At 36.5% G+C, this 26,929-nt stretch overlaps 1 protein-coding gene across 2 annotated transcripts; it reads right to left on the reverse strand.

The window, feature by feature from the left end:
* Positions 1–326: 326 nt before the first annotated feature.
* Positions 327–26,590, reverse strand: LOC121425612 (E3 ubiquitin-protein ligase RNF4-like). 2 transcript variants are annotated; one of them, XM_041621732.1, is made up of 6 exons: positions 26,486–26,589; positions 19,788–19,974; positions 19,211–19,342; positions 14,632–14,785; positions 14,130–14,235; positions 327–900 (listed from the first exon to the last, which is right to left on the reverse strand). In XM_041621732.1, the coding sequence occupies exons 1-6, from the start codon at positions 26,564–26,566 to the stop codon at positions 751–753; spliced, it is 810 nt and encodes a 269-aa protein (XP_041477666.1). In that variant the 5' UTR covers positions 26,567–26,589; the 3' UTR covers positions 327–750. The 2 variants fall into 2 exon arrangements, with proteins under 2 accessions (XP_041477666.1, XP_041477667.1); XM_041621733.1 differs by lacking the exon at positions 327–900 and having other exon boundaries at positions 13,382–14,235; positions 26,486–26,590.
* Between the last annotated feature and the right edge of the window lie 339 nt (positions 26,591–26,929).

Below are 26,929 nucleotides of genomic sequence, written 5' to 3' on the forward strand. Positions count from 1 at the left end.
TGTGTAGATCGACATGTAAGTTTTGCGTGAGTCTGTGATCTGACGTTTCATCATGGAGCATACCCGGTATGATGTGCAGGGCAAACGGGGGAATAGGCAACGGAACGACCGTACCGTGCCGTCATATGCCCGCAATAGCAGCCGCGAGCTAGCTGGGCGCCTTGCCACTTTCCTAGCCGTATTAGGCCTGTAAGTGGTCTTAAGTTGGTGGGACTTCGGTACAACCCGATAAATGAAGTTGATATCACTAAGATGAGTTCATGGAGTGTATTATTTTTTTCTGAATATTTCCATTTAATTTTCCACGCATGTCGCTGAAATTTTACGCATGGTTCCACTTGGTCTCCATTTCTGCACGCATGGTGTTTGAACCATGCGTATTATACACTGGCGAGAACGCTGGGTATACTGGTTTCAAAACAGATCCTATCTCCTTCGAACTGTTGCACTTTTTGAAAACTTTCGTAAATATTTTCCAATCATGAAGATTTCAATCTTGCCTACTGGCAGTAAAGAAGTGTCCACACAGAACCAATCTCCTTGGAGCCTTCAAACTTCATGAGAATCAAGTTCTGAACACAATTCAGACTAGTATAAATCTCACCAATCTAATATTGATATTTGATAAATAAACATATAAATAATCTATGAAGTACTTGTGTATAACCCCATAGAATTTTCAACTGTATACCACAACTAAGTGGTTACACAAACAATATATATTACATATATAAAATATCTGTTATTGGGTCATAGAAATATGGGATGTATTTGTTTCAGAGTGAGTTTCTTACGACACGTTGGACATTTGTGCTGCGATTGGATGCTCGCACGGATACATTGGCTACAGAATACATGACCGCAGTTCGTTGACATCAGCTGGTGGCCATTGTTTCGTAACTGTAAAATAAACAAGCAAGAATGATTTAACAAAGGTAGATCATGCTCAATGGATATTGAACAAAATTTCAGTTCATGGGATGTTTTATGGGGTTACTAATAATCATCCACTCTAAATGGATCATGATTAGCAGTCAAGTCAACTCAACAAATGTAAAATCTAAAAGAATTCATTCAATTTACCAACATTTACACTGAGCGTACTAGATTGACTACTGGAAATGATTCACTCATTCTCACTTACACTGTAATCATACAGCTAAATGAAAAATGAAAATTAATTTCTGCTGCATGACTAAAATTCATCATCATATCCTCTACAAGGGGGAAGGTGTATAAATATTTTCGTAGAGTTATCCTCATGAAGAAAACTTAGTAAACTTTAACCAGCTTTCAAACAGATTGTGAAGCACATGTTGTCAAAGGCTCCACATTTTACAATGTAAATGTCACAGCAGTCAGTTATAAAAGAACACTGTATATTCTACCAACAGCTTTTTGTGCATGTCAAGCTGTTTGATTGAAAATAGCAAAGTTGTTCCATCACACAAGTCAGAAAACCAAATGAATACATGTAGGGTTCATTGGTCTTTCATTCTTTAATATCACCTCAAACACAGCTCCTGGAGAGCTCAAATTGTTTTCAACATATGGAGCGCTTCACATTTATTAGATCCAACTGTGCTCATATGCAACAGCTATAACTGCAGAAGTAATGCATTCAGGTTATCTGGTTATCGGTCAACAGTTTCTATAGTTTTCTGCAGTTCATGAGTTACTAGTACTTTAGGTCATTTTATATTATTATGTAGATGTAGGGTTTGAGAGGCATAGATATTTTCTGATGCCTTGTGAGTTTGTTTCAAAGAGACAAAATATTAAAACTGATTTTTAATGTGCATGCCAATGAAAACCGTCCAATATTTTCAATATGAAATTAATATTTTGCCCCACCCACAAGATTATCATTGGTTAATAAAACATTGTGCGCATTAAGCTATTGTCACGTCACAATGAAATTGCATTGTGTATCAGTTGCCAGGTGTGGTAAAGGAGCAGAGTGAGATTACGTCAATTTATAAAATTCAAATGCGCTTGCACTATACGCTAGCACATCTTTACAAAGATTTCTTTTTTAAATATGACAATACTCAGGTGCCATGCTCATGATTTATAGGATTGCCATTAATGATGGTTAGTAAAAACAATTTGTTGGCTTTATTGATTTATGTTTAGCTTTGTGGGGGTATCTTAATAATAATAATAACATATATTGGATGACCAATTTTTTGTGGGATGCGTAGAAATATTGTCACTCACCGAAGAACAATATTGGATTCATCACCTACTCATCCAATATTGTTCTTCAGCTCGGACAACATTTCTTCGCATCCCACTCAAGGCCATCCAATATTCCCTAAATATGTGTACATTATGCCCTCAGCATCATTGTTACAGCTAAGTTGATGAAAATTTATTCCCTTTCAAATCGAACTAGGATTATTGGGTGAGTGTTTTATAAAGCTGCTCGTAAGCAACGAGCGACTTTAAGAAATCTGCTGTGAATCACTCCAGGATACCCAGTAGTTCTTAAAGTCACTCGTAACTTACGAACAGCTTTATGAAACACCCAACCAATGAAAATGAAAAGAATCTGAACTATACTAGCTATTCCCTAAATCAAAATCACCAACATCATCATCATCATCATTGTCGTCACCATCACAATACTGCCACATCATAATAGCAGTCATCATCATAATCAAAATCATCATAGTCATCATTTTGAGACACTTCTTCACAATTCAATCTCACTACCAGAATTCAATTTCATCTTTAAATTATGCCTGGAGGAATGGCAGGCACCAAGGACAGTGTTGTGCTTGTGCTAAAGATCACAAAGCTCAGGTAAAGGTCAAGGTGTGACTGCCCAAGGCCAAGGACTTGAGGCGTCTAAGGCCACTTGATTGTCCTTGAAGCCAAGACCAAGGACTAGGTGTCCGAAATGAGGACTAAATGTCAGAGCAGAGAAAAAATACATGGGGACTCTGGGCGATTTTGCCCCCAAAGGCTCTAGGGCTGTGGAATATAAACAAAGAGCTCTGGAAAATCCCCATTAACTGTAATGTTAATGCTTATCCAGTTTTGCTGATTTTAGGAGTGGATTGTGAAAAGAAACTCCCCAATTTAATAGAAAAAAAATTGCCTGTGTCGGAGGCCAAGGGCTGGCTAGGTTCCGATTCCAACCACAAAAAGGTCCATCTGCACCAGCCCGAGTTTTCAAATAATCGCGCTCTTACTGATCCACCAAATTATCCAGATCTCGAGATTATTTGCAATGGAGATGCAATAATCGGGATAGTTAGCTGGATTAATCTCAAGGTCGCAATCCCAAGCCAACTTAAGATTATTTGCAAAATAACATGCTATTTTACAAATTATCCCGCTAATTCGCAGGTGTAGATGCACTCAGGATTATCTATTCATGGCGTCACACCATATAAATGCATCGATGCCTCGCTCGAGCATGAATTGCTCTAGTGGAGATGGGGTTTCTTGTATCTCGAGATTAATCACGAAGAAGGCCGATCGGGCTAAAATATTGAGATTGAGCTAACTCGGGCTGGTGCAGCACCAGCTAACGATTCCCAGCCAGGATTCAAGGATTTCTCCTTTCATATTTTGTGACCTGATTTCTGGTGACCCACACCCCACTGACCACTAAATTATTTTCTCCACACCTGACCAGGTGAGATACTGGACATGGGGTCAGTTCTTGATGTCATCAATCAAATGATGATAGCTCTCAATTTTAACATATGGTGAAGATGTTTCAATTGATCTGAGTTATTCAATTTGTGACAGGAATGGATTATGGATATGGTAATTGAGTGAAATAATTGTCATTTCTTGAAGTAGGGCCTCTTTGCTTTGAGGTCATATGGTGCTGACATACATGTACATGTAGTTCATGAACTCTTATCTTCAAAGTTAAATGCCAGTTTTGGTAACGATCTCAAAATTACTTTTTACAGAATCCAATATAATGACCACCGAAGGGTCTGTTTATATGAATAAAAAATATGTGCCGAAGGATTCTGGAAGAAATTATGTTATTGCTGAGAAATAAGCAAAATAAGCACTTCCGTCGGGTCTTTATTCCAGCAATATAATACACACCGTCCCACGCGTGCCTATCTATGTTGGAGATCTTCAGTGTGATTGTTTTTCAGCTTAGATTTATAATGATTTCAGAAAGTTCAGTTAATGTAACAGTACCAGATCTAGATCGACGATGATATAGTAATACATGTACTTAACCTTGGTTTTACAGACTTTCTCACAAAATCAGTGTTTTACTGGTTCTACTGTAATTTAGCTTTAAAATGTAATACATTTGAACATTCAGAGAAAAATAATACAATTTGATATTTCCATTTGTTTTCTTTTCCAGATAAAATCCCCTCTTTACTTGAAATGTACATTTTTTTCTTAATATGCATTTTAATTTCATACAAATGTTCCTATCAAATCCTCGTTATCTATTTAGCTATTAAAGAAAGAAACAAAAGTTATGATTTATATTTCACAGCTATTACTATTATTCATTTATTTATTGAAATTCAACTTGGTATCAATTTAGCCTAATATTCATCAGCATGAATTACAAGATGTTAACTGTAGTTCATTCATCAAATAGTTATTACTTATTATATGCCAATTTTGAGGGAATCAGGAGGGTTGAATAGGGAGAAATGAATATCATCACATTTAAAATGTCACAGTTCTCTGTACTACATACATGTATACACTAGTGTCTGTGTGGATCACACATCCTTCTTAAAGGGGAAGCTTACCCTGGCAAAAAGTTTATTGTAAAAATAGAAGAAAAAATGATGAAATATATTGCCAAGGTTTGAGAAAAATTAGAACTTTTATTATTTGTGATGTCATATGCAAGTAGCTTTCTTACATATTGTATGGTAAAAAAATCAACAAAATGTAATTTTCTCAAAAAATTTGAAAGTGTTTACTTTACTGTATCTTCAGTATGTTAAAAGACAAGTAACTTTACAACTGTTCCTAACAAGAAAACAACAATAAGTCATCACGAACCATTAAAAAAGTGAAATATATGCATTTTATAATAGATAACATAATGGGCACCTGTTTGTTTATATGATGGCACAAATCCAAAACAAAATTCCTGTAACATTCTTATTAATGGATTTTCCTCTAACCTTCACCAATACTTTTGATTATTTTTTCTGCTATTTTTACAAAAAAAAATTCTTCAGGGTAAACTTCCCCTTTAACAGACCTGAACAAACTCTTTCCAACAGTACAGTTCTCTGTGGGTCAATCCCTACCAGTCTGACTTTTGTAAATTATCCCACTATTTCTAATCCACAAAGCTATGAAATTTCAAGATTATAGTTGCAATGGAGATCATGCAATTAGCAAAATATTAGGTTGGTCCAATATCCACAAGTAGAGACAAATTTTGGATTAGGCTTCTAAGGATGAATTATGGCACCATACAATCATCGCACATGGACCCCAAATTACATTTCTCCACAGCCAAAGTCACATTCTACATGTATTCAAGCAAACGTTCCCTGAACCTCGCCAACTTAACCCAATGGAGATGAGGCTCCTTGACTCTCAAGATTAATCCCTATAGGAGCGCTGTTCAGTCTAGAATCTTGAGAATGAGCACATTTGGGCTGATGGAGAAGCACCTTGTGGTAATGTAGGTCTATTAGTGAGGGCTTAGTGGAGAGATTCCAGCCAGTACACACCTGGATAACAGATGCAATTCTCTTCAATACTTCTTTCACTCTGGGCTCTTTGCCATTTCTCATTGATTTAAACTTACATTATCTGCCAAACGTTCCTCTGGCTCTGCTTCAACAAAATTAAAAACTAAATACAAGTTCTTGTGGGAAAAACCCCCAGTAGTACTAATCAAATGAGCTGAAGAAGCAGACCAGTAGTTTAATCCAAGAAATCATACAGAACTAAGAACAATGGATATAACTAGCCTTCCTGCATTGAGACAAATGAATTAAAAGATTTTTTCATGTTAGCTTGAAATAGACCATCCAGTCAAAAAATTACTTCCAAATCCAGTTATAAAATAAGTTGGACTTAGTTAAATTTCAGGTTTCAAGTATTCAAGTATATCAATCTACTCCGTAGATACAAACTGGACATGGGACCCGGGGGGGGGGGGGGGCACTTACATTGACAAGTTGATACTATGCGCGACCAAAAAAACACGTAAAAAGGATTTTTTTTCACGATAGGGCACGTTATGTACGTAACGTGATAAGGGTGTAAAAAAACACCAAAATAATGAAAAAAGGGTATCTATTTCGCTAGGAAAGCTACGTGTTTAGGTCAGATTTGCGGGGATAATAAAATAAAATTAAAATGTTTTAAAAAGGATGTCCTTTATGCCCCAACATTATGTGTTTAGAGTCCAATTGGCACGAGGTGTAGAAGGTGGGGTCGTACTAAACCAAATTAATGATGTGTAAAGGTAAAACCAACGACCGAATTAGGACCAGTGAAATAACAATAAAATATTCCTGTACTTGTTTAGGGGTTCATTTCAGGGAATACTTGCCAAGAGTATCGTTTTGTTCCCAATACTTGTTAAGGGTAGGGTTTCACACGCAAATACTTGTTAAGGGGTGTACTTTCAGAAAATGGAAAATATGTGTTTAGGGTGCTTTTCGAGACCCCATGGTCGTGCGTGGTATCCACTCGTAAATGGAAGTGCCCCCGGGACATGGGAGCCTGAACTCTCTATCATCTTCATCTAATAAGACACAAGATGAGCCTTGTTCCCTTTAAAAGTTGAGAGGAGTCTGTAGTCTCCCCTCCTTGGTACCCCCATCCCTAGGCTTCCATATCTTCAGAGACGGATAGGAAGCGACAGATCTGGGATAAACCTTGAGCCAAGATGGAACTCACATTAATGCCACATCAATATTGACTGTTTGCAGACCAGAGAGAAAGAAAAGACAATCAAAGGAAAGATTCCCTGTCTCTCTGATCACGGGATGATCTTGCTCAGTATGTGGTATGAGCCGTTTTGGTGTTTGAGATGGTCAGAATTGATGCCTGTTATGGCATGTGAAGGTTTGGGGTCGGATGTGGAAATGATTGGATGGGAGAGGCTATAATAATGATGATGATAGAATACATCGCATTAATGAGGCGCCAATGATCATGCTGCCTATTCAATGGTGCTCTGATTGGTGCATTCAAGGAATAAATCCTGCAAGGTACCCATTCACCTCACCTGGGTTCAGCGCAGCATAATGTGGAACAATTTATTGCTGAAGGAAAATATTCCCTGGCTGGGAATCGAACACAGGACTCTCTGTTTCAGAGTTTGGTGACTAATCCACTGGACCAAATGGGTCCATTTATATTTGAACTTAATTCTTTGGTCATACCATAATTAAAAAAAATAATGATGGCGATTGTGTTGACTAAGATTCTTAGTATTTCTGTGGCATTGTTGTGATCTGATTAAAAAAAAAGGAATAACAGTGCATACTCCATCAGTGAGTGTTATTATATGTCTGGTGAAAATAACACAAGATTACATATGGATGATGATGATGAATGAATGATATACTGAAAATGAATGTTTAAGAGTACAATGGATAGAATACTTCATGAGGTGAAAGATGAAATAATCCACTCAACAAGGTATAGCCGAGTTAACTGGATCATTCATTCCATCTTTCACCGAATTCTGTCCATAGCACCCATAAACATTCATTATTTGTTTTATATGACACCTAAAAAATAAATCCTTGTCATTTGACATTTATAAATTTGAAGAGGAAAGTGCATTCAGTGCGAACGCATACAGCACGCCCTCTCTAAACACGATTTTTATGAGTAGCGCAGGTAGACTCAGCAACATGCAATGGACAAAATTGTATGTTACACGATGAATGGATCCAAAATTGCACTGATGATGACGTCATTGTAAAATGAACCGAATAATCAACACCAAACAACCAATCAAATGACAAGGGGATATCTAGGTGTCATATCATGTAACAATTATAAGTGATGTCGCTTACTGTCCATGATGATGCTGTTATAGAGAGTAGTGGCAATGACAATTATGTATGATGATGGTGGTACTAATTATGATGGTATTTGTTTTTTGTTGTTAATGATGTGGCTGATGCTGGTAAAAAAATGAATACCGGTAGGTTTCGATTAGAAATGAAAAGCTGTTGATTTTCATCAATAACTTCAGATGAGTAACTATTTATTCAAAGAAGCAAAGGATTGCTAATGAAAAATGGTGTTCAAAATAACACCAGTGTCATACGCAAGCATCATATACAGGCAGTACGAACAAAAATGCCAAATCCTGATTTAACATTTACCGGAGATCTGAAATTAATAAAAATTTATTACATGATGTGGAAGGTTACAGAAAGGACATTTCTAATTTCTACTCTTATGCATTCCAAAATACTTCAAACAATGTAACTTGGAATTAAATTGCCTCCCTGCCTGTCTCCTTAACATGTTTCATGTTCTCCACACGACATCAATGCTAGCCAGGAATGTTAGAATGTTAGCTCTTGATGGATGGATACCCGACACAGTTCGCACCTTTCAGGTCATTGCCAAGGAACTTGCCTCAAGCCTTCCAAAAGAGCATTCTCCAAGTTCAACTCTTCAGTCCATCTCTATCATTAAACTCAACACCAAAAAAGTTACAATCAAATGCTAACAAAAGAACATTCTTCAAGTTCATCTCTCCAGTCCATCTCTATCATTAAACTCAACTCCAGAAAAGTTTCAATCAAATGCTAACGCAACATTGTGTTCCGTTTGAGTTTTTTTGGAATTGCATTTAAATGCGAATCTTTCATTTTTCCTTGGAGAATAGAACTTTTAGAAAGTCATGCTCTAAAAATAAATTCATAAACAAAACAAAATCACGATAATCATGGAAAATGCCAGTGTCAATTTATGTTGAATTGAACAATCTCTATCATTAAACTCAACTCTAGGAAAGCTTAAATCAAATGCTCACGCAACATGTGTTCCGTTTGAGGTTTTTTGAAATTGCATTTAAATGTGAATCTTTCATTTTCCTTGGAGAATACAACTTTTAGAGAAAGTCATGCTCTAAAAATGAATTCACAAACAAAACAAAATCATGATAATCATGGAAAATGCCAGTGTCAATTTATGTTGAAGTGAACAATCTCTATCATTAAACTCAACTCTAGGAAAGCTTAAATCAAATGCTAACGCAACATGTGTTCCGTTTGAGGTTTTTTGGAATTGCATTTAAATGTGAATCTTTCATTTTTTCTTGGAGAATACAACTTTTAGAAAGTCATGCTCTAAAAATAAATTCATAAATAAAACAAAATCACGATGATCATGGAAAATGTCAGTGTCAATTTCTGTTGAAGTGAACAATGATATAGTGCTTAGCCTACAGTAAAAGATATGATTTGGCTGTAATATGCACAACTGATACAATCCATAACAGCAATTCAATAACTGACATTGTTCATGTTTATCTATAACACATTGTACACCCCATTTCTTAGTTTGAAATATTTCATGGGGATGGAACATTCTGAATCTCTTTCACCAAGCTAAGATAGCCCAACACAAGAGCCAACACTGATAAAGAGCCTGCTGACTCTTACCCATCATCAGAGAACATTGAATTCTATCAAGGATTCCTAGACCCCCCTGGGACCATAAAGACAGGTGCATGTCTTCTACATCATTCTCCACCGACCATCTTATTATCATCATGTCACGCAGCTTCATGTGTTTCTAATTGCATCATGAAGTCAGGATGAGTACCAAGACTGTGTTCATTCCACAGATTCTTAACCCCAAAACATGGTTTCTAAAGACATTTTTGATAGTGAACACCATGGTTTCAATAGTCTATAATAATTGAATGTGAAAGATGAAGAAGTTGCATTTCTGCAGAATCATGGTCATTCGAAATCGCTTGAACACCACAATCAGAATCCTTGACATTATCTTTGTGGTCTGCTTTAGGCATACAGTTAAAGTTGACAATGACACGCTGGTGATTTTTTTTGGGGGGAGGGGGATTTAAGAGTAGGTTGGTTTGGAAAAAAAGGGAAATCAATGCTGATGAAACATTGATTGAATGCAATGCCACAGAGAACACATTTTGTGTTTGCATCCTTTTGTTTGTGTTTCTAGCTTTGGAAATAGCCTGAACGCTGTCTAAGGCAACATTCATACCTGATCCCATTCAATGCGACACATGGATATCTAAAGGCCACTGTAGACCTTACGACCCGACTGGTTTACGATTGGCTTGCGACCGAGTGAGTAGAGATGAATAGCAAGGTAGTCATAAGCCTCGACACCGCACACCTTGCGATCTGACTACCATGCTGTCTGCGACTAACGTATGCTTTTTGCCATAGCAACTAAGAGAATGGCGCTTACTACTGCGTATGCGCATTGTATACCATATACACCTCATGCAACTCTGCTGTCTGATTGGCTGGAAGTTGGATTGAGCTTTCGATCCAGTCATAAGGATTCGACATGTACGATTTTCCTTGCGACTTCTCTCTGACCAGTCTGCGACTCTCAAGCTGAAAAGAGCTGTGACGTCACATCTCCCCTCACCCAGTCGCAAGCCAGTCGTAGACAAGTCGGGTCGTAAGGTGTGCGGTGGCCTTAAAGGTCAAGTCCACCTCAGAAAAATTTGATTTGAATCAATAGAGAAAAATCAGACAAGAACAATGCTGAAAATTTCATCAAAATTGGATGTAAAATAAGAAAGTTATGACATTTCAAAGTTTCTATTATTTTCAACAAAATTGTTATATGAACAAGCCAGTTACATCCAAATGAGAGAGTCGATGATGTTACTCAATCACTATTTCTTTTGTTTTTTATTGTTTGAATTTACAATATTTCAATTTTTACGAATTTGACGATTAGGACCTCCTTGCCTGAAGCACAAAATGTTAAAATAATGGAATTCCATGTGTTCAGTGAGGAATGAAACTTCATTTCACATGACAATGACGAGAAAATAAAAATATTTCATATTTCATATAATAAATTAAAAAAGAAATAGTGAGTGAGTGATGTCATCAACTCTCTCGTTTTGATGTAACTGGCTCGTTCATATAACTATTCTGTTGAAAATAAGCAAAATTTTGAAATGCCATAACTTTCTTATTTTACATCCGATTTTGATGAAATTTTCAGTGTTATGCTTGTTGAATTTTTCTCTTTTTATTCAAATCAAGTTTTTGTTGGGGTGAACTTGTCCTTTAATACAGCTTTGTCATTATTGTTAAGAGCAGTGTTTAATCATGAAAAAAAAATGGTATTACATTGTTATTGTCAGCATATTATCATAACATTTTTGGTAAATTTCTAATATTTTAAAAAGGTGAAATATTAAGTTACATGTAAGTTCATTTTACTCTTTAATCAAATTTTCATTCTTTACTGATAACATGTTACCCAACAAATTCAACACAGTGATGTGAAATACCAAGCAAGCAGGATGCAATTTCAAAGAATGAACAACAGATGGCAGTATTACAATATCACTTCAAACCTTTCTCATCAGAATCAACACTGAACAAGTGAAACAGGTCATGGTTTCATTTCATCTTAAATGCGAAGTTCGAGTTGGTGTAGATTCTGAAGAAACCAAATTTTGACAGGAAATGGTTGGAAGCAATCTGAAAGTGTTTATCATATGCCAGAATGCTTCCTTAGAACAACCAAGTTCAATTCAAATAATTCAGGTTTACTAGAAATGATTAACATGCATTTCATTACCACTTGTTCTTCCTGGTGTAGCTAACATGGGAAATAATATGTGGGACCACATTATAACGGACAAACATTCAGTAATTTTTCTGATCCTCATTACTCTGTAATTATACATTTTTTGAAATATTGTTTGGTACATGTACATTGTATATCTTTTATTCCTTTATCATATTTGTTCACTATTATGATCATATTATTTTTTTTATTAATGGATCACTGAAAACTAGAGAAATTCGAACAAGAAAAAACTAGACATACATGTATCATCAAATCAGATGGAAACTTTACAAATGTATGGCATAAAAATGTTCTCAACTTGTTTTTTTATGCAATGAGCAAATTCCTACGTTTCTTTTGTATTTCATTATTATATTACTTATACCACATATTCTGAACCAAATATAAAAATGAAAGTGATTTTCCTCCTAAAATCAGAAATATAGAGAAGACTGTGAAACATGAAATTCATCTAGATAATATTCTACATATGCTCCCTAAACCAAGAAATTTATAACTCATGCATTTCAAAAGTGAAATGATACTACATACCTGTACATGTAACACACAATTATGAGTTTATTTAGATGTAATTTAGCAAAATTGAATCTCACCTATTAAACAACACATTATCTAAAAACCACATGTGTGAGTATGAGATAGCTTTCCTTGATTGAAATGTGAACAATAACAAAGAGGAAATTAGCTTTGCCAAGGTAGTACCACACCTGGAAATTAAATCCTCAGACTAACCAGGAACTCAAATCTGGCTACATGCACATAAGCAACATGCCATCAAAATGAATGTTTTTTTTTTCTTTTCTCCTTTCCAGAACATGCATTAAAACACTCAATAACGGAAGATACAATATATGGAGATACCATCTGGACATGATCAAAGCGGAAATCAACACTATAAAGGACATATCATGAAGATCTACTTTCATGTGAGTATGCTATCCTAGAAATCCCAGATGCACTCTAGGGAGATCCTCCGAGCCCCAGGTTGGGGAGGGGGATACCCCTTGAATGCAAGGATGGAAATCCTACATATCGGCCAAGGCTAGGGTCAGACTGTACAAGGCAAGGACTAATTTCTGCACAGACAAACCGACATAGGGCCCCGGAAAGGGGGGGGGGGCACTTCCATTGACAAGTGGATACCATGCGCGACCATGGGGTCTCGAAAAGCACCCTTAACAAGTACATGTATTTTCCATATTCTGAAAATGCACCCCTTAACAAGTACTGACTTCTAAAACCCTACCCTTACCAAGTATTGGAAACAAAACTATACTCTTGGAAAGTATTCCCTGAATTGAACCCCTATAACAAGTACAGCGCAATTTTAATTGTTATATGCCACGGACATCGGTTTTACCTTTAACTACATCATTGGGTTTAGTACGGCCACACCTCGCGCAAATCGGAACTCTGCATAGTGTTGACTGTTGAAGCAAAAAGTACATCCTTTATAAATCAATTTAGTCTTTTTTTTGCCTCGCAAATTTGACCTTAAACATGTAGCTTTCCTAGCGAAATAGATACCCTTTTTTCATTATTTTAGTGTTTGTGACACCCTTATTACGCTACGTACGTAACGTGCCCTATCTTGAAAAAGAATCCTTTTTACATGTTTTTGGGGTCACGCATGGTATCCAATCGTCAATGTAAGTGCCCCCCCCCCTCGGGCATAGGAACAAGAAAGCTGCTAGGAAATAATGAATATTCAAACCTGTGTATACAGGCAACCAAAGGGAAACGGCAAAAATGGCCACTACAGACAGGTTGGCAGCCATCTTGGATTGACCATATATTGTAGATAATGTAATGGATACAGTATGTGTTTTCAATGAGTTAAGTTTTAAGATTAAGATTCGTGTTTAGATGCAAGTGCAAGGAATAACTATACAACTACTGTCGGAGTTGAAACTTATAGTGAAACTGATTTTTAGTGGCCACTATGGAGAGTGGGATATTGACCGAGGAACGTAAAAAGAGTGGAAAATGGCCACGTTTGACAGGTGGCCACTATAGACAGGGTCTACAACACATGAATTTCCTGCCGGGAAATTTCAAGTGGCCACTATAAGCAGGTGGCCACTAAAACCAGTTTGGTTATGAAAAAGCCACAGATACTTTTGTTGAAAAGGTGCCTTGATGATTAACCATGTAATAAAGCATAAACTTAGTTTTGAACCAGTCACCTCATTATCACTGCTCTACCAAATGAGCTACATATATTATGTCTCCTACTTTTCCTTCTCTTCATTACCACCTTTATCCTCATCACCCTCACCATCACAATCAACACCACCACCATCACCTTTGCCATCACCATCATCATCTTCATAACCATTGTCACTTACTGTTGTTTCATCTTCCATACAGATTGGACATGTTATAACTCTTTTCTTTGGTGATGTTTGTCGCCCTCTCCCGGGACCTGTGGCTGTACTGTTTGACGTCTCATCCCTGAAATAAAAGGGTGAAAAATCAGTGGTATCGTTAACAATAAGATCAGGACTATAACTTCAAAAGCCAAGTAAGATAGCATAATCTAAAGCTGAAGCAATTGTTCTAAAAGCTGATCAGAACCAATAAAAAAAAAAGATTCTGATGCATGTACATAAATACCGGGTATGTCTTTGCTCTTCTTTTCTCCTCAATCCTTTCAATCTTCCTTCTCCTCCTCCATCAATCCTTCTTCTTTATTACCATCCTCCTCCTTCCCATCTTTTTTCTCTTCTTCTTGCTCCTCATTTTTCCATCTCCATCTCTTTCACAAAGATACAAATGCTGGAAGTTGGAATGCAAATCTCTTTTGAGACATTAAAATATTCTTCACAAGAAACGACCATGAGCACTTACCTGGCTGTTCTGTATGTCTCCCCCAGGTCGATCTCTGGTAGAACCATGACATCGTTCTCCTCATCGCTGTCATCGCTGAGGATAGGAATGATGTTACCACGTTGAGAGTTTCTCATCAGTCTCCCTCTCCTAGTCCGCCTCATTCTCCTTGGCGCTGCAACAGCATTCATTCACAAACCATTAGATCATTATACAAAAACACGAACATACAAAAAAACAATGATTGCACAATTCTACTACGTCATCATACAATATATGAACAGAACCCCATCTCATAAAGAATTTGTTACCTTCAATCCTCATAAGAGAAACTTTATTTGTTCATATATTATTCACTATCATTTACAAAAGTCGCGTAAAAATTATATAAAACATGAACTAAAAAGGGATAGTATGAAAGACATTCAATGAACAGTAAAATCATTGGTTGATTGGCTGAGAAACAATTTAACTTTGTTCATTTCTGGTATAAAAATTTGTCTTACGTGACAAACATCTCAAAATATTGGTCTAATTCTGCTAACTGTAATTCACAACATATTTGGACTAGGATAAACCGACAATATCCCCCAGATGATAAAATCTATTGGTTTGATTGCTGCCATAATGATTGCATACACCAGTATCAGTTGTGGGGGGGGATTGGATTGAACACCATTCAGCATAAAATATGTGTTGTATCAATACAATGTGTTGTAATCATGTCATTAGTGAGCTGCAAGCAATGAGCACACTTCATAAACAAACCAAAAAAAAATGTAATCCATAGATATCCCGACACTAGAAATAACCCCTCTAAACTTTCGAAAAGTATACAAGCTCACTCATGCATGAAATGAAGGGTGAAGCAGATTTTTAAGAAGTTAGTCTGCAAGTGTTGGAATTTACTTATTTATGTAGCTCAAATATAGCTTTATTATTATTATTGACACTATATATGCCAGTATTCTGAACACTTAAAACATGGTTGAATTGCATAAATATCATGAAAAGCTGTTTACAAACTTTTTTTTTACACTATATGCTTCTTGTGAGTTACAAGGGGTCATTTTCAAACGTGAGTGACACGACAATCGGAGAGGTTTAAGGGCTCATATCTTCAAACTTAAAGGTTATGAATCAATCATGACTACTATATTATATACAATGTAGGACTGGCATGGACCACTACGAGTTTGATTTGAATTCAAGAATTCGTTTAGTAGATATGATTAAAAAACGGTGCGTGAGTGACACGACAAATTTTGGACATGGGTTTCTGACCACTAACACATATGGTTGGATTCGTGCCCAAGTAGTTGTCATGGAGTACTGTGAGTACCAGTAAATGGACATAAATAGTGTACCTATCTAACACATATAGTCAAAATCAATCAAACCTTCTCTATGGAAAATGGTACCCTCCTATATACCGTGAGTGACACGACATCCAAAACGTGAGTGACACGACAAGTGCAAAAATACAACATTTATCTCAACATTGAAAGTATTTTTTGCATGATGTAGAAGAGTAAAATACCATTAACCAAAAAACAAGCTTAATTACATAATAACTGCTTTCTTTTAAGTTCATAATATGTCATCCTGATGTTTTATTCTTGGTTTATGGTCATATTTGCCCATCAACTCACATTCCCTATACCATACCACATTGTCACACTAGGGCTTCTACCACTCTCCTCTTTAGAGGAGGAGGGGGCACTTGAAGGAGGTGTTATGAGGTCTTGGCATTGACATCAACTCAAACATTCTTTTTGTGGCCTGATATCATTCAAAACTTTAACTCTTTCTCCCTATCTGTATATGAAAGTTTACAGGTTTATACAATTCAGCATCCACAACGGATGGAATAATTTTTCCTTGTAAGAAAGGTATTCTCAATAGTCACTTGCATCATCTGGCATGGTCTGGAAGCCAATGATGTCATGTATGACTGCCTTTTCTTGAAATATTGGATTTCAATATTATCCTCCTTTAATATTTTTATAGGCATTGTCCAAATAGGACATGGCAGTTTAAATGTCTTTTTGGTACCAAACCACAATCACGTTGCTGCACACTTCAGATGGACTATCAGCAAATCGCCTTGAGAAAATTGGAAATTCAACTCAACAAGCATAGGTTTTCTCCTGAACACTGCTAGTATGTGGACCCTCCCAAGGCAGTACATATGTAGGCACTGTACCAAAATTCAGAGCTATGCTTTTTGCTGGAATTTGTAAGCGCCTTTTCATTGCTAATTATTTGATCATATACCATACCACGGGAATCCAGGGAAAGCCACAAGGTGAAAGACGCAGTCAGTACCTGATTCTTGCAGTCTGCTACTATTACATAACTACAAGTCATTAGCCTTTCCTTTTCTAAGCCCTTGGATGTCACACTAAAATCCAATTCAACATCCCAACCAGGCTCCCTTTACACCTCAATAGCTTTTTCCCCTCGAGGTCCAGCTCTGTTCTTATCAGGGTACCCCCCCCCCCAAAAAAAAAATGATCTACTGGTACATGGCAACCCATCCAAAGTTGCTCAAATCAAAATGAGGTCTCGGTTGGGACTTGTTGGGACCTACATGAACATGCATCATTTTGTTGTAATGAATATGTGTAAATGCAAATCTGCTCTGAACACACATCGGCCCACTTACGGTAGTTTGCTGTTCAGACCCTACATGTAGTTAATCACTAGCGGTATGAATGGTGGCCGAACAAATAATGATTTTGAACTTGGCATGTAGCTGCTTCAAGCAATATCCAAAATGTTCTATCAAATCTCAGTACATTCTCACCTGAAATGTTTGTTTTCTTGCAAATTTTTCATGTCCTGGAATACAAGCTTTATGGCAAATGAAAATTTTGATTTAATCAATCAGAAGGAAAAGAAAAATATTTTCTTTTCCGAATTTGAAAAAATGTTTGGTGTTCATGGTGATCTCTTATATCTCATGTACACTACTTTACCACTAAAATTTCTGCAAATTTCAAAAAAGGATCTGTGACTTTTCTAGCTGAGTATAACAAAGAAATAACATTACTCAAAAGAATTGTGAACTTTCTGCTTATTTCTGTAAATGGAGACAGAGAATGTTCGAGTAATAGCTAGGTATGACTTGAACCATCACCAACCCTTTATGCATTGTAAATATGTCCATTGCTTAAGTATAGTGGTTTTTCTCTTGATACATTCATAATTTTGTGTTGATTATGTTGTTATATTCTTAATCACAGTACATTCACCAAAAAATCCGAGTCTTCACACCAATGGAAAATTGTCAGGATTTTTTAAACCAAGGCAACCACGGAGAGAAAATAGATGAACTCAATGTCAAATTCAATATTTCCATAAAAAGGAGTAAAATTAGGAAGATGAAGGAAATTATTAGCCTAAAATAGGCCTAAATGATGTCAGGAACAACATTTTGACTGTATCCCTGGTAAAACGCTTCAAAAATTACTGGATGTCCTTTTTCATACACAATATAATACCGTGAGTGACACGACATTTCGTGAGTGACACGACATTGTGAGTGACACGACACAACTTTGACTGTTAATTTTGGCTTTACCTTAACACATTGGACCAAGTTACTTTATATACAATAAGGTACAGATAAACTGTATTTGCTCCAGTACTGGGATAAATTAATTTTCAGAATACACAGCTCTAGAAAACTTTTTGCATTTAAAACGTGAGTGACACGACAACCAGTTTTGAAAACTTTGAAACCCAATTTTTCAGAAAAACACTTCACAGAATTTCTTTTTTGCTTTTTAGGAGTTAGATACAATACACAGCTTGTATCTTGCCAACAAATGTGCTTCTAATACAAATTTTATATTGTGATAGGCAATATGTGAATTTTAGTGCAAAAATCAACATTTTGTAACATTTAATTTCCCTTGCATAAAATTCACTGTATCTCAAGACATAATTAATAATTTTATGTAAATGAAATGGAAAAATATACCTTAAGATGTCTAGTTTCAAAAAACATTGAAGCCTAATGATTTCTAGCAAGTTTTAATTTTCACCCCCATGTCCACTTTTGTTTGAAAATTACCAAGGGTCTTCAGTGTTCTAATGGTGAAGTCAGCTATTGTATTTTTCTTTTCTTTGTTTTCTATTTCAAAATTAAGTGCACGCTTTGGTGCCAATAATGCCTAAAACATTTCAATTTATTTCAATGTATGACAAATGACCAAAGGCGATCAAATACTAGAAATCGACATCCAGACTTCATGTGCCTTGTCAGCAGACTTAGACCACTAAGCAATGGCACCCACACTGATGTACCTACATGTACCACTTCAGAATGGTTTGTAATGATTTGAGTCATTTGACTGCAAAATTTGATATAAATTGAATCTGTCTCTTAAATTATAGAAATCTGTGTCACATTTGATTATAATATACCCATATCTAAATCACAACTTAAAACCCAGGTTGTGTAAGTCCATAAGTGTAACCTTAGTTCCTTACTATAGGAGGGGGGGGGGGATTTTGCCATTTTTTAATGATTTTCATTGTTATAGAATATGTCCCTATCTGTAAAAATATGGTTAAACAATGGTAGGGATACCTCTGTCGACTGCATGTGTTTCAACCGTGAGATCAACAATATCATCCTGAGATGAATTTCTGAGAGGACGATTTCTTGTGGTTTCTGTCTCATCTGTTAAGTCCACAATACATAATGACAAATCAATGGGTTCTGTGTGAAAAGAAAAAAAATATTTACGTCTAAGGATTAATCATTAATGCGGATGTTTGGTGAAGTTGAATTAGGACATGCACTTTTTTCCATTTCTGAACTATTTGTACTTTCATTTCTATTTTTAAAAAAGTAAAACATGTATTAGATAAGTTTTAAGTACATATTCTATAAATTACAAAATCATATTTACATACAGGAAAATTCAATTATTATGAATGGCAATTAATCAACATCAGTAATGTGAGGACGGCATTATCAGTACACTAATTTGCATACGGCTGAAAATGTAAAAATGCACACAACTATTATAACTCTGCCATTTCTTTTTCAATTATTATGCAATGTTCATTAAATATTGTGTTCCATTTCAATTCTACTCTTTACAAATTAACCCGATATTCATTGGATTATACCTTAAAATCTTGCATAGTACTTTTCATACCTTCTTCATGGATTGGTGGTGTGACAGCCTGCGGCGGTATGTCCACTATCTCAACTGAGCTAGAGCTTGTTCTACCACTTAACCTTGATGTCCGTAATCTTGAGCGAGGGGGCTGTTCATCTTCATCATGGCTAGTGCTTGCACCCTGACGAGAGGAGTGTCTCCGTTTTCTTGAAAGGGCTTGAGTCTAAAACAAAGAGAGATGGAAAGACATGTTTTTTTAACAATTTTTTTTTAGACAGTTAAGATTTGAAAAGACCATAAAAGGTCAAGTCCACCCCAGAAAAATGTTGATTTTAATCAATAGAGAAAAAATAAACAAGTATAACACTGGAAATTTCATCAAAATCGGATGAAAAATATGAAAGTTAGAAATATCAAAAGTTTCGCTTATTTTTCACAAAACACTTATATGCACAAATCAGTGACATGCAAATAAGAGTCGATGATGTCCCCCCAAGCCTTGAAATAAGCACCTGTGAGCCGGGGGCAATTTTTTTTTTAAATTGCCCCCGGCTCACAGGCTTTTTACAGGAACTGGGGGCAATTTTCTGGAACCAGGGGCAATTTTAAAAAATATATATACTTTTATAACGGTGAACCACACCACAAATTTGTTTATAGTAAGCGCAGCTCCTGCAATTTTTAATTAGTACATGAATAGCATATGCTAAGTATTAGGCTCATTCAAACAGTTAAGAAATCAGATTTAAATGTTTACTGGTAAGTGTTTTGACACCCTCACTCCACATCCCCTTTACAACCACACACACATGGGCTTATTTATTTTTCGTCTTTATTGAACCCCCCCCCAAAAAAAAAAAAATCTAAATAAATGAATAAAATAAAAATTTTAAAAAAGAGAGAGAGATGGAGGAAGATAGAATTCAGATCAAATAATAAATTTAGAAAAAAAAATAATTTTTAAGGTTTTTTTATGGTTTGAATCACGGGAGTGGGTGAGTGTTTGTGTGTGATTGTGGCTGTGAGGTGCACTTGGATTGCATATAACTTATGTTAAAGAAATTAAGAAACAAAATCAATAAATAAATCAGTCTATTCAAATTCCAGCACATAGCCACAGGCTATGTACATGTATTTTAAGTTTTTCACAAGTTATTTGAAAACGCAGATCTCCACAGAAAATGCCTTTCATTCTGGGAGAGTCTGAATTCGGTGAAAATGTTTTCATTAATAACTTAAATATTCATCACAATGAAAAAATCATAAAGTTTTTTGACAGTTTTCAAAAATTAACATGAAATCTAAACTCTATCTCAAACGGAAAATCACCATCACTTAGGCCATTACTGATAGAATTCTCACCCAGAGCTCTGGCAGACAACATGAGCTCAAAACTGGCTTGCTAACATCACACTCAAGTGCACGCGGCGGCATCCTATTTTTTTTTTAGATGGAGCCTTGTTTGATTATTCATTGTCTGATATTTACCCCTCTCCAGGAAAGAAATTTAAAAGCTACAATTCACAACTATAAGTTATTTTGGATTATTAAGGCTCCGTTTTGACAAGCAAGGTCGGCGACTGTGAGGATAAAAGACTTACACATCGTATGTGCTGTGAACAGGGATTTATCTCCTGTGCAATTCGAATTACTATATCACAGAATTGTGATGTCCCAACTGGAAATGTGTGCATTAGAAATTGCACATGATGAAGTATGGAAAAACCGCTACCGGAAGAACGCGCGCACATGTATTACAGGAAAAAAAAAGACGGACGTAGCTCACTTTTTATGGTACAGGAAAAAAGACGCACTTGGAAATTTTAAACTGTATTTATCGTAAATTGAAAGTTATTTGATTTTGGCTTTACAGATATTTCAATTACATGTATGATATGGCTTCACTGCTCACTCACGGCGGGCGCAATTACCTGGAAAATATTTGCGCCCGGTTGTCAAAATTTTGATGATTTTGGGGCTTCATGGGCGCAATTGATGGCGTTATGAGCGCGAATTTGCGCTCAGCGCCCGCTTATTTCAAGGCTTGTGTCCCCCACTCACTATTTCCTGTTTTTTATTGCTTGAATTATACAACATTTCAATTTTTACAGATTTGACGATAAAGACCAACTTGACTGAACCATAAAATGTTAAAACAATGGCAACGCCACATGTTTAGGGAGGAGAAAACTGGAATAATAAAATACAAAAGAAATAGTGAATGATGTCATCAATCCTCTTATTTGCATAACGACCAGGATGTGAATATACATGTACATGTAACTGTTTTGTGAAATTAAAGATTCGCCAGCCAAAGTTTGTTTGTCGCAAGTTCGCATGATTTGATCACTACATGTAGCTCCAGCCCATATCAAAATTACGGCGAGCCAATCAAAGTCTGACTGAGAATTTGAATAATGACATCGAGATCAAAGCCGAAATACAGCTGTTCCTGATCACAATGTGTGGAAAAGCGGAGGGCAAATGTCACCAGATGATTTTGTAGTGTGGGAGTGAGTTATTCAATGTGTACTGTGTTACTTGGAATATTGTTGAGTCTGCTGAATGGCCGCACACCAACCCCCGGCCGGCGCACAGACTGACAGCTGCAGTTACTCTAGGTCTAAATTAAATAAATAATTTAAAAATAATGAAAAAAATAGCAATAAAATAAACAATGTTTAACATTAAATGAATTTGTAAACAAGCAAGACAAACTGCAATGCGAAACCATAAGCTGAATCATGAATGAAAAAGAAATGGCTCTCGAAAACTGTGATTGAATTGTAACACTCTATTTTCTGTCGATATTTATATATTATCCTTCGATGGCAATGAATAGAGTGTCACTTCGATATCACACGCATAACAGAAAAAAAGACAGTTCACTCCAGTCATTCACAGTTAAAGATCGTAGTTTAATTAATATTAGAAAAATGATAAGTAAATATACATGTATAACATTCTGCGAGTGATGATAATGGTTGGAACCTCACCCGAAGGTGGAGAGGTACCCTGGAGAAAAGAACACTGAATTAGAAAAGGGTGGGCTTTTATAGAGTCGAATGGAATGTCATTAATGACCAACAGAGACCATACAAACAGCACATGTTACCAAGGTGATTGACCATAGGAAATACATTTCACTTGGGAGGCATAAACATGACAAGGATAGATGTTTCTACCCTTGGGTTGTAAGGAATCAAGGTGTGTCTTACATCAAAATATGAAGGGAACATTTTTGAAGGGATTTTAAGTTGAGGGTTGTAATATTGGGTCTTACAGAATCATGGCTCTGCTGGTAAAAATAGGTACCGGTACCTAGCCAGGAGGCGTTTGGGGAGTGAAGTCTTCTACCTACGTAGTCACTCCCCTAACGCCTGGCGCTCGAATACATAGGCTCCCACGTACCGAGGGAAAAGGCAACTATACAAATGCACCAAACTGCTAGTTATGTTTAGAATCTGAGGTTAACACTTCTGTACATGGGTAAAAATATCGGTTGGTAACGTTTGGCAAAAAATGGATAGTTATGGTTAAAAAATATCGCAGAAATGAGAAAATACCTATTTCTAGTTCAGTGGTTGAAGCGGGACATTTTAGCACTTTTTAATCTAGCATCGCTCATGATTTTGCCACCCTCTATACGCGTCACGTAACTAGGTTGCATTAACAATGGATCAAAGATGGCGATGACAACAAGTGTGAGTGAACTCTCTTCTACTTTTCTGTTTCTATCTCATTTCTGCGATATTTTTCAACCATAACTATCCATTTTTTGCCAAATGTTGCCAACTGATATTTTTACCCATGTACAGAAGTGTTAACCTCAGATTCTAAACATAACCAGCGATTTGCGTGCTGTCGCCAAGCGGAAGACAAAGAAATCAAGATGGCGACGTAAACACGGCCGTAAGCTTTTCCCATCTTTTCAAAACAAATCTCTCGTTTTTTTAATGAATTCTTCTTTAAAAATGAAATCAATATTGAATATCGCAGAAATGTTGGAAATGAAGTTGGACCCCATGTACATGTTTTAGGGCTAGATCTTTTAGAGGGAAAGTAGAATTCTCGGGGGCGAAAGTTTCAGGTCTTGTACCCGTATGTGTGGAAATATAGGTAGGGCTCCCAGGCGTTAGTGGGGAGTGACTCCATATGTACAGTATATAACTTTCACTCCCCAAAACGCCCCAGGCTAACCGGTATGGTAGTGGATCGTATTACCGAACACTTTTCATGAATTTGATATCAAACACATTATTCCAATAAAATTCACCAAACTTTCACCATAAATACACAAATACCTACAAAATATAAATATGCAGAAATTTTGCCGAAATTGTTTTTCATTTTTACGACATCAGCTTCCAATCGGACCCCTCTTCGCAAGTGAAAAATTTTGGTCACTTGAAAAGGTATCGTATTACCGAACGTGTGTTTTCTATGGGAAAAGTTGGGAAAACAACAAAGTCACTGATAAGCTGATGAGCTATTTTGACCATATTTTATTGTTTTGAGGATATAAAGACTTCGAAATTGTGTTTTTGATAATTTTTCATCATTTTTCTATTTAAGTTCCCTTTGGAAGGAAGTTGCAAAGGTTTGAGCGTATTTGATTATTTTCTGACGCATATGATGCGCGCGTTCGGTAATTACAATCACTCACCACTCATGGTTTCAAATCGTCTCGTGTGTGAAGGATTCATATGCACCTGGTGCACGCGAATCTTTCACACCATTTTTACTAAAATAACTATGACTTTACATCATAGCTATGACTTATAATTTTTCTATAACACTTACCGAACCATATGGATCGTTTGTTGAATTCTCTTTGTTGTTTGTTTTAATAAATTAAGAGCATTTTTCGTGATCTTCACGTAGATGCCTCTTGATCAGCGTTGATATCAACTTTTGCCTAAAGAGGGCGCGCGATATTATTCACCAAGCCGGTAGGCACTTAAGAACCAAGTTTGAAAGGATACTCGTAAAATTATGTCACTCTCGCCGATGAATATTCATTAATATATTCATCAATACACACCGAGTGCATGCATGCAGAGAGTTTGTATTGAACACGCACGACCAGGATCTAATGAATATTCATCACAAGAGTGACATAATTTTACGAGTGTCCTTTCAAACTTGGTTCTTAAGTGCCTACCGTACCTTTGTTTACGGTGTTGCAAGCTAGCTGCATTCTAGGCGATCAGCATTATTTTCTTGCTCGTTCAATCCACTTTCATCATCATCTTGTCAAAAGATGGCGTACTTTACCAATAAGTATATACATGAGATGCAACCTGTTGATTTTTGGTACAATTTCCTATTACGCGCTGACGACTTGAATTGAGAATGTTCGATACGAAAAATTGCTTTTCGATTGTTGTTTGCGTACTTTCCACCGCAGTATTAAGGACGGATCGAACGGAGTATCCTGGTTGAGACTTGGAGGTAAGCGATAAAAACAGTTTTATAAATAATTTCCAATTCATTTTTTTTTTTTAAACTAAAACTATTAAAAAGAAATCATTAGTGGAGAAATACTGAAACGTTTGGCGTTTTGGCATTATCGTGATATTGGGAACCACCGTTCACGTCATACAGCAACGCTTTATTCAGTCACACGCACGGTTCCCTATTTCCACCTCTATTCACTTTGTACACAAATGCGAGTACAAATCGACGAATGGTTCCCAAAACCACGATTTGGCCGGCGTTTTTTATTCCCTCACATTCGTGTGATGAATGAAAACGTCAAAGTCCACTATGAAACCACATGCGTTGTGCGAGGTTAGTATTACTAACCTCGCATGTTGTGTGAGTGATCACTCACTAGCTATACCAGGTAACCGTAAAAATTGGCTCTCAATTGTCAGTAGAGGCGCACGGCCAATATTGGAGACTGTCTCCCAAGAGAGATTATCTCCAATATCAGAGACTTCTGTGAAGAATTTGGGTATCCAATTTCAGAGACAGTCTCCAGTTTGGGAGACCAATTTTCTTTGTTTACATTTGCTTCAAAAGGATTAACTTGGCGGCAAATAAAAATGTGATAAGCAGATTCCTCATGACAAATTACCCCTTTTCACCGTCTACTTTAAAAATTCACCGTCTACTTTTGTTTTTATAAGGATTTTTGTTTTCATCCACACACAAAACAAATGGGCTTCTGACCTCAGTGGGACAAAAGTTTGGGTGGAAAAAAATCATGCTTTTGTTGGTGTTGTTTCTTTTGTTCTTTTGCAAAGCAAGTCTCCAATATAGGAGATTGTCTCCCTTATTGGAGAGAGTCTCCCATATTGGCCGTGCGCCTCTACTGATTGTTTTCAAAATGGCTCCCTCAAAAAAAAGAAAGAATTAATTTCAACACTGCTATAGACCGGGCATATGGATGGTGGACGATATGGCGTTAGACCAATTGGAAATAAACCATCCTGTCATGACAAGTGAGTGACAGATCGTTTCCAGTTCGACTCAAGTCCACCAACCGACATGCCCGAGCTGCTGCTAGCTGCTGCGCTGCAACGCCGGCGGGCATGGCACGACTAGCTAACGACGTAGACTTCCTCCAGTGCAGGCCAGCCTGCACTGAACAGCGGCAGGCTGAGCGATATCTCTCTCCACGGCTCTAGTTCGACTGGCCATTTTCTAACAATTATTTGAAGTTGTCCCATGCATTATTCCCGACCTTCCATGTGCATTGTTATTCTCTTATAATCCATAGAACTTACCCTATCCATATTTTTATTTTGAGTTTCCTCGGATTCCGTGCCAGCTGAATTTCCCATTGAAATTAAGTGCAGAAATAACATGCTAGATATAATACGGCATTATTCAGTGGATAGGTGAATGATGAAGTGAATGCTAAAAGAAGTATGTGCTAAAAGTGCTAAAATTTTGTGTGATACTATTCTCATTACAGTCTAAACTTTGGGAGCATCCCCCCCTCTATCTCTCTCGCTCTATGCCCCTTGGTCATAAAATATTGTGTTGGAAAGAAGAAAAATACATAAAACAGATGATGGTGATTTATCAAAAGGTCAAGTCCATGCACCCCAGAAAAATGTTGATTTGAATAAGTAAAGAAAAATCAAACTAACATAACGCTGAAATTTCATCAAAATCGGATATAAAATAAGAAATTTATGACATTTAAAACGTTCGCTATTTTGTAT

Source organism: Lytechinus variegatus, chromosome 12 (genome assembly GCF_018143015.1).
Source record: "Lytechinus variegatus isolate NC3 chromosome 12, Lvar_3.0, whole genome shotgun sequence".
Lineage (NCBI taxonomy): Eukaryota > Metazoa > Echinodermata > Echinoidea > Temnopleuroida > Toxopneustidae > Lytechinus > Lytechinus variegatus.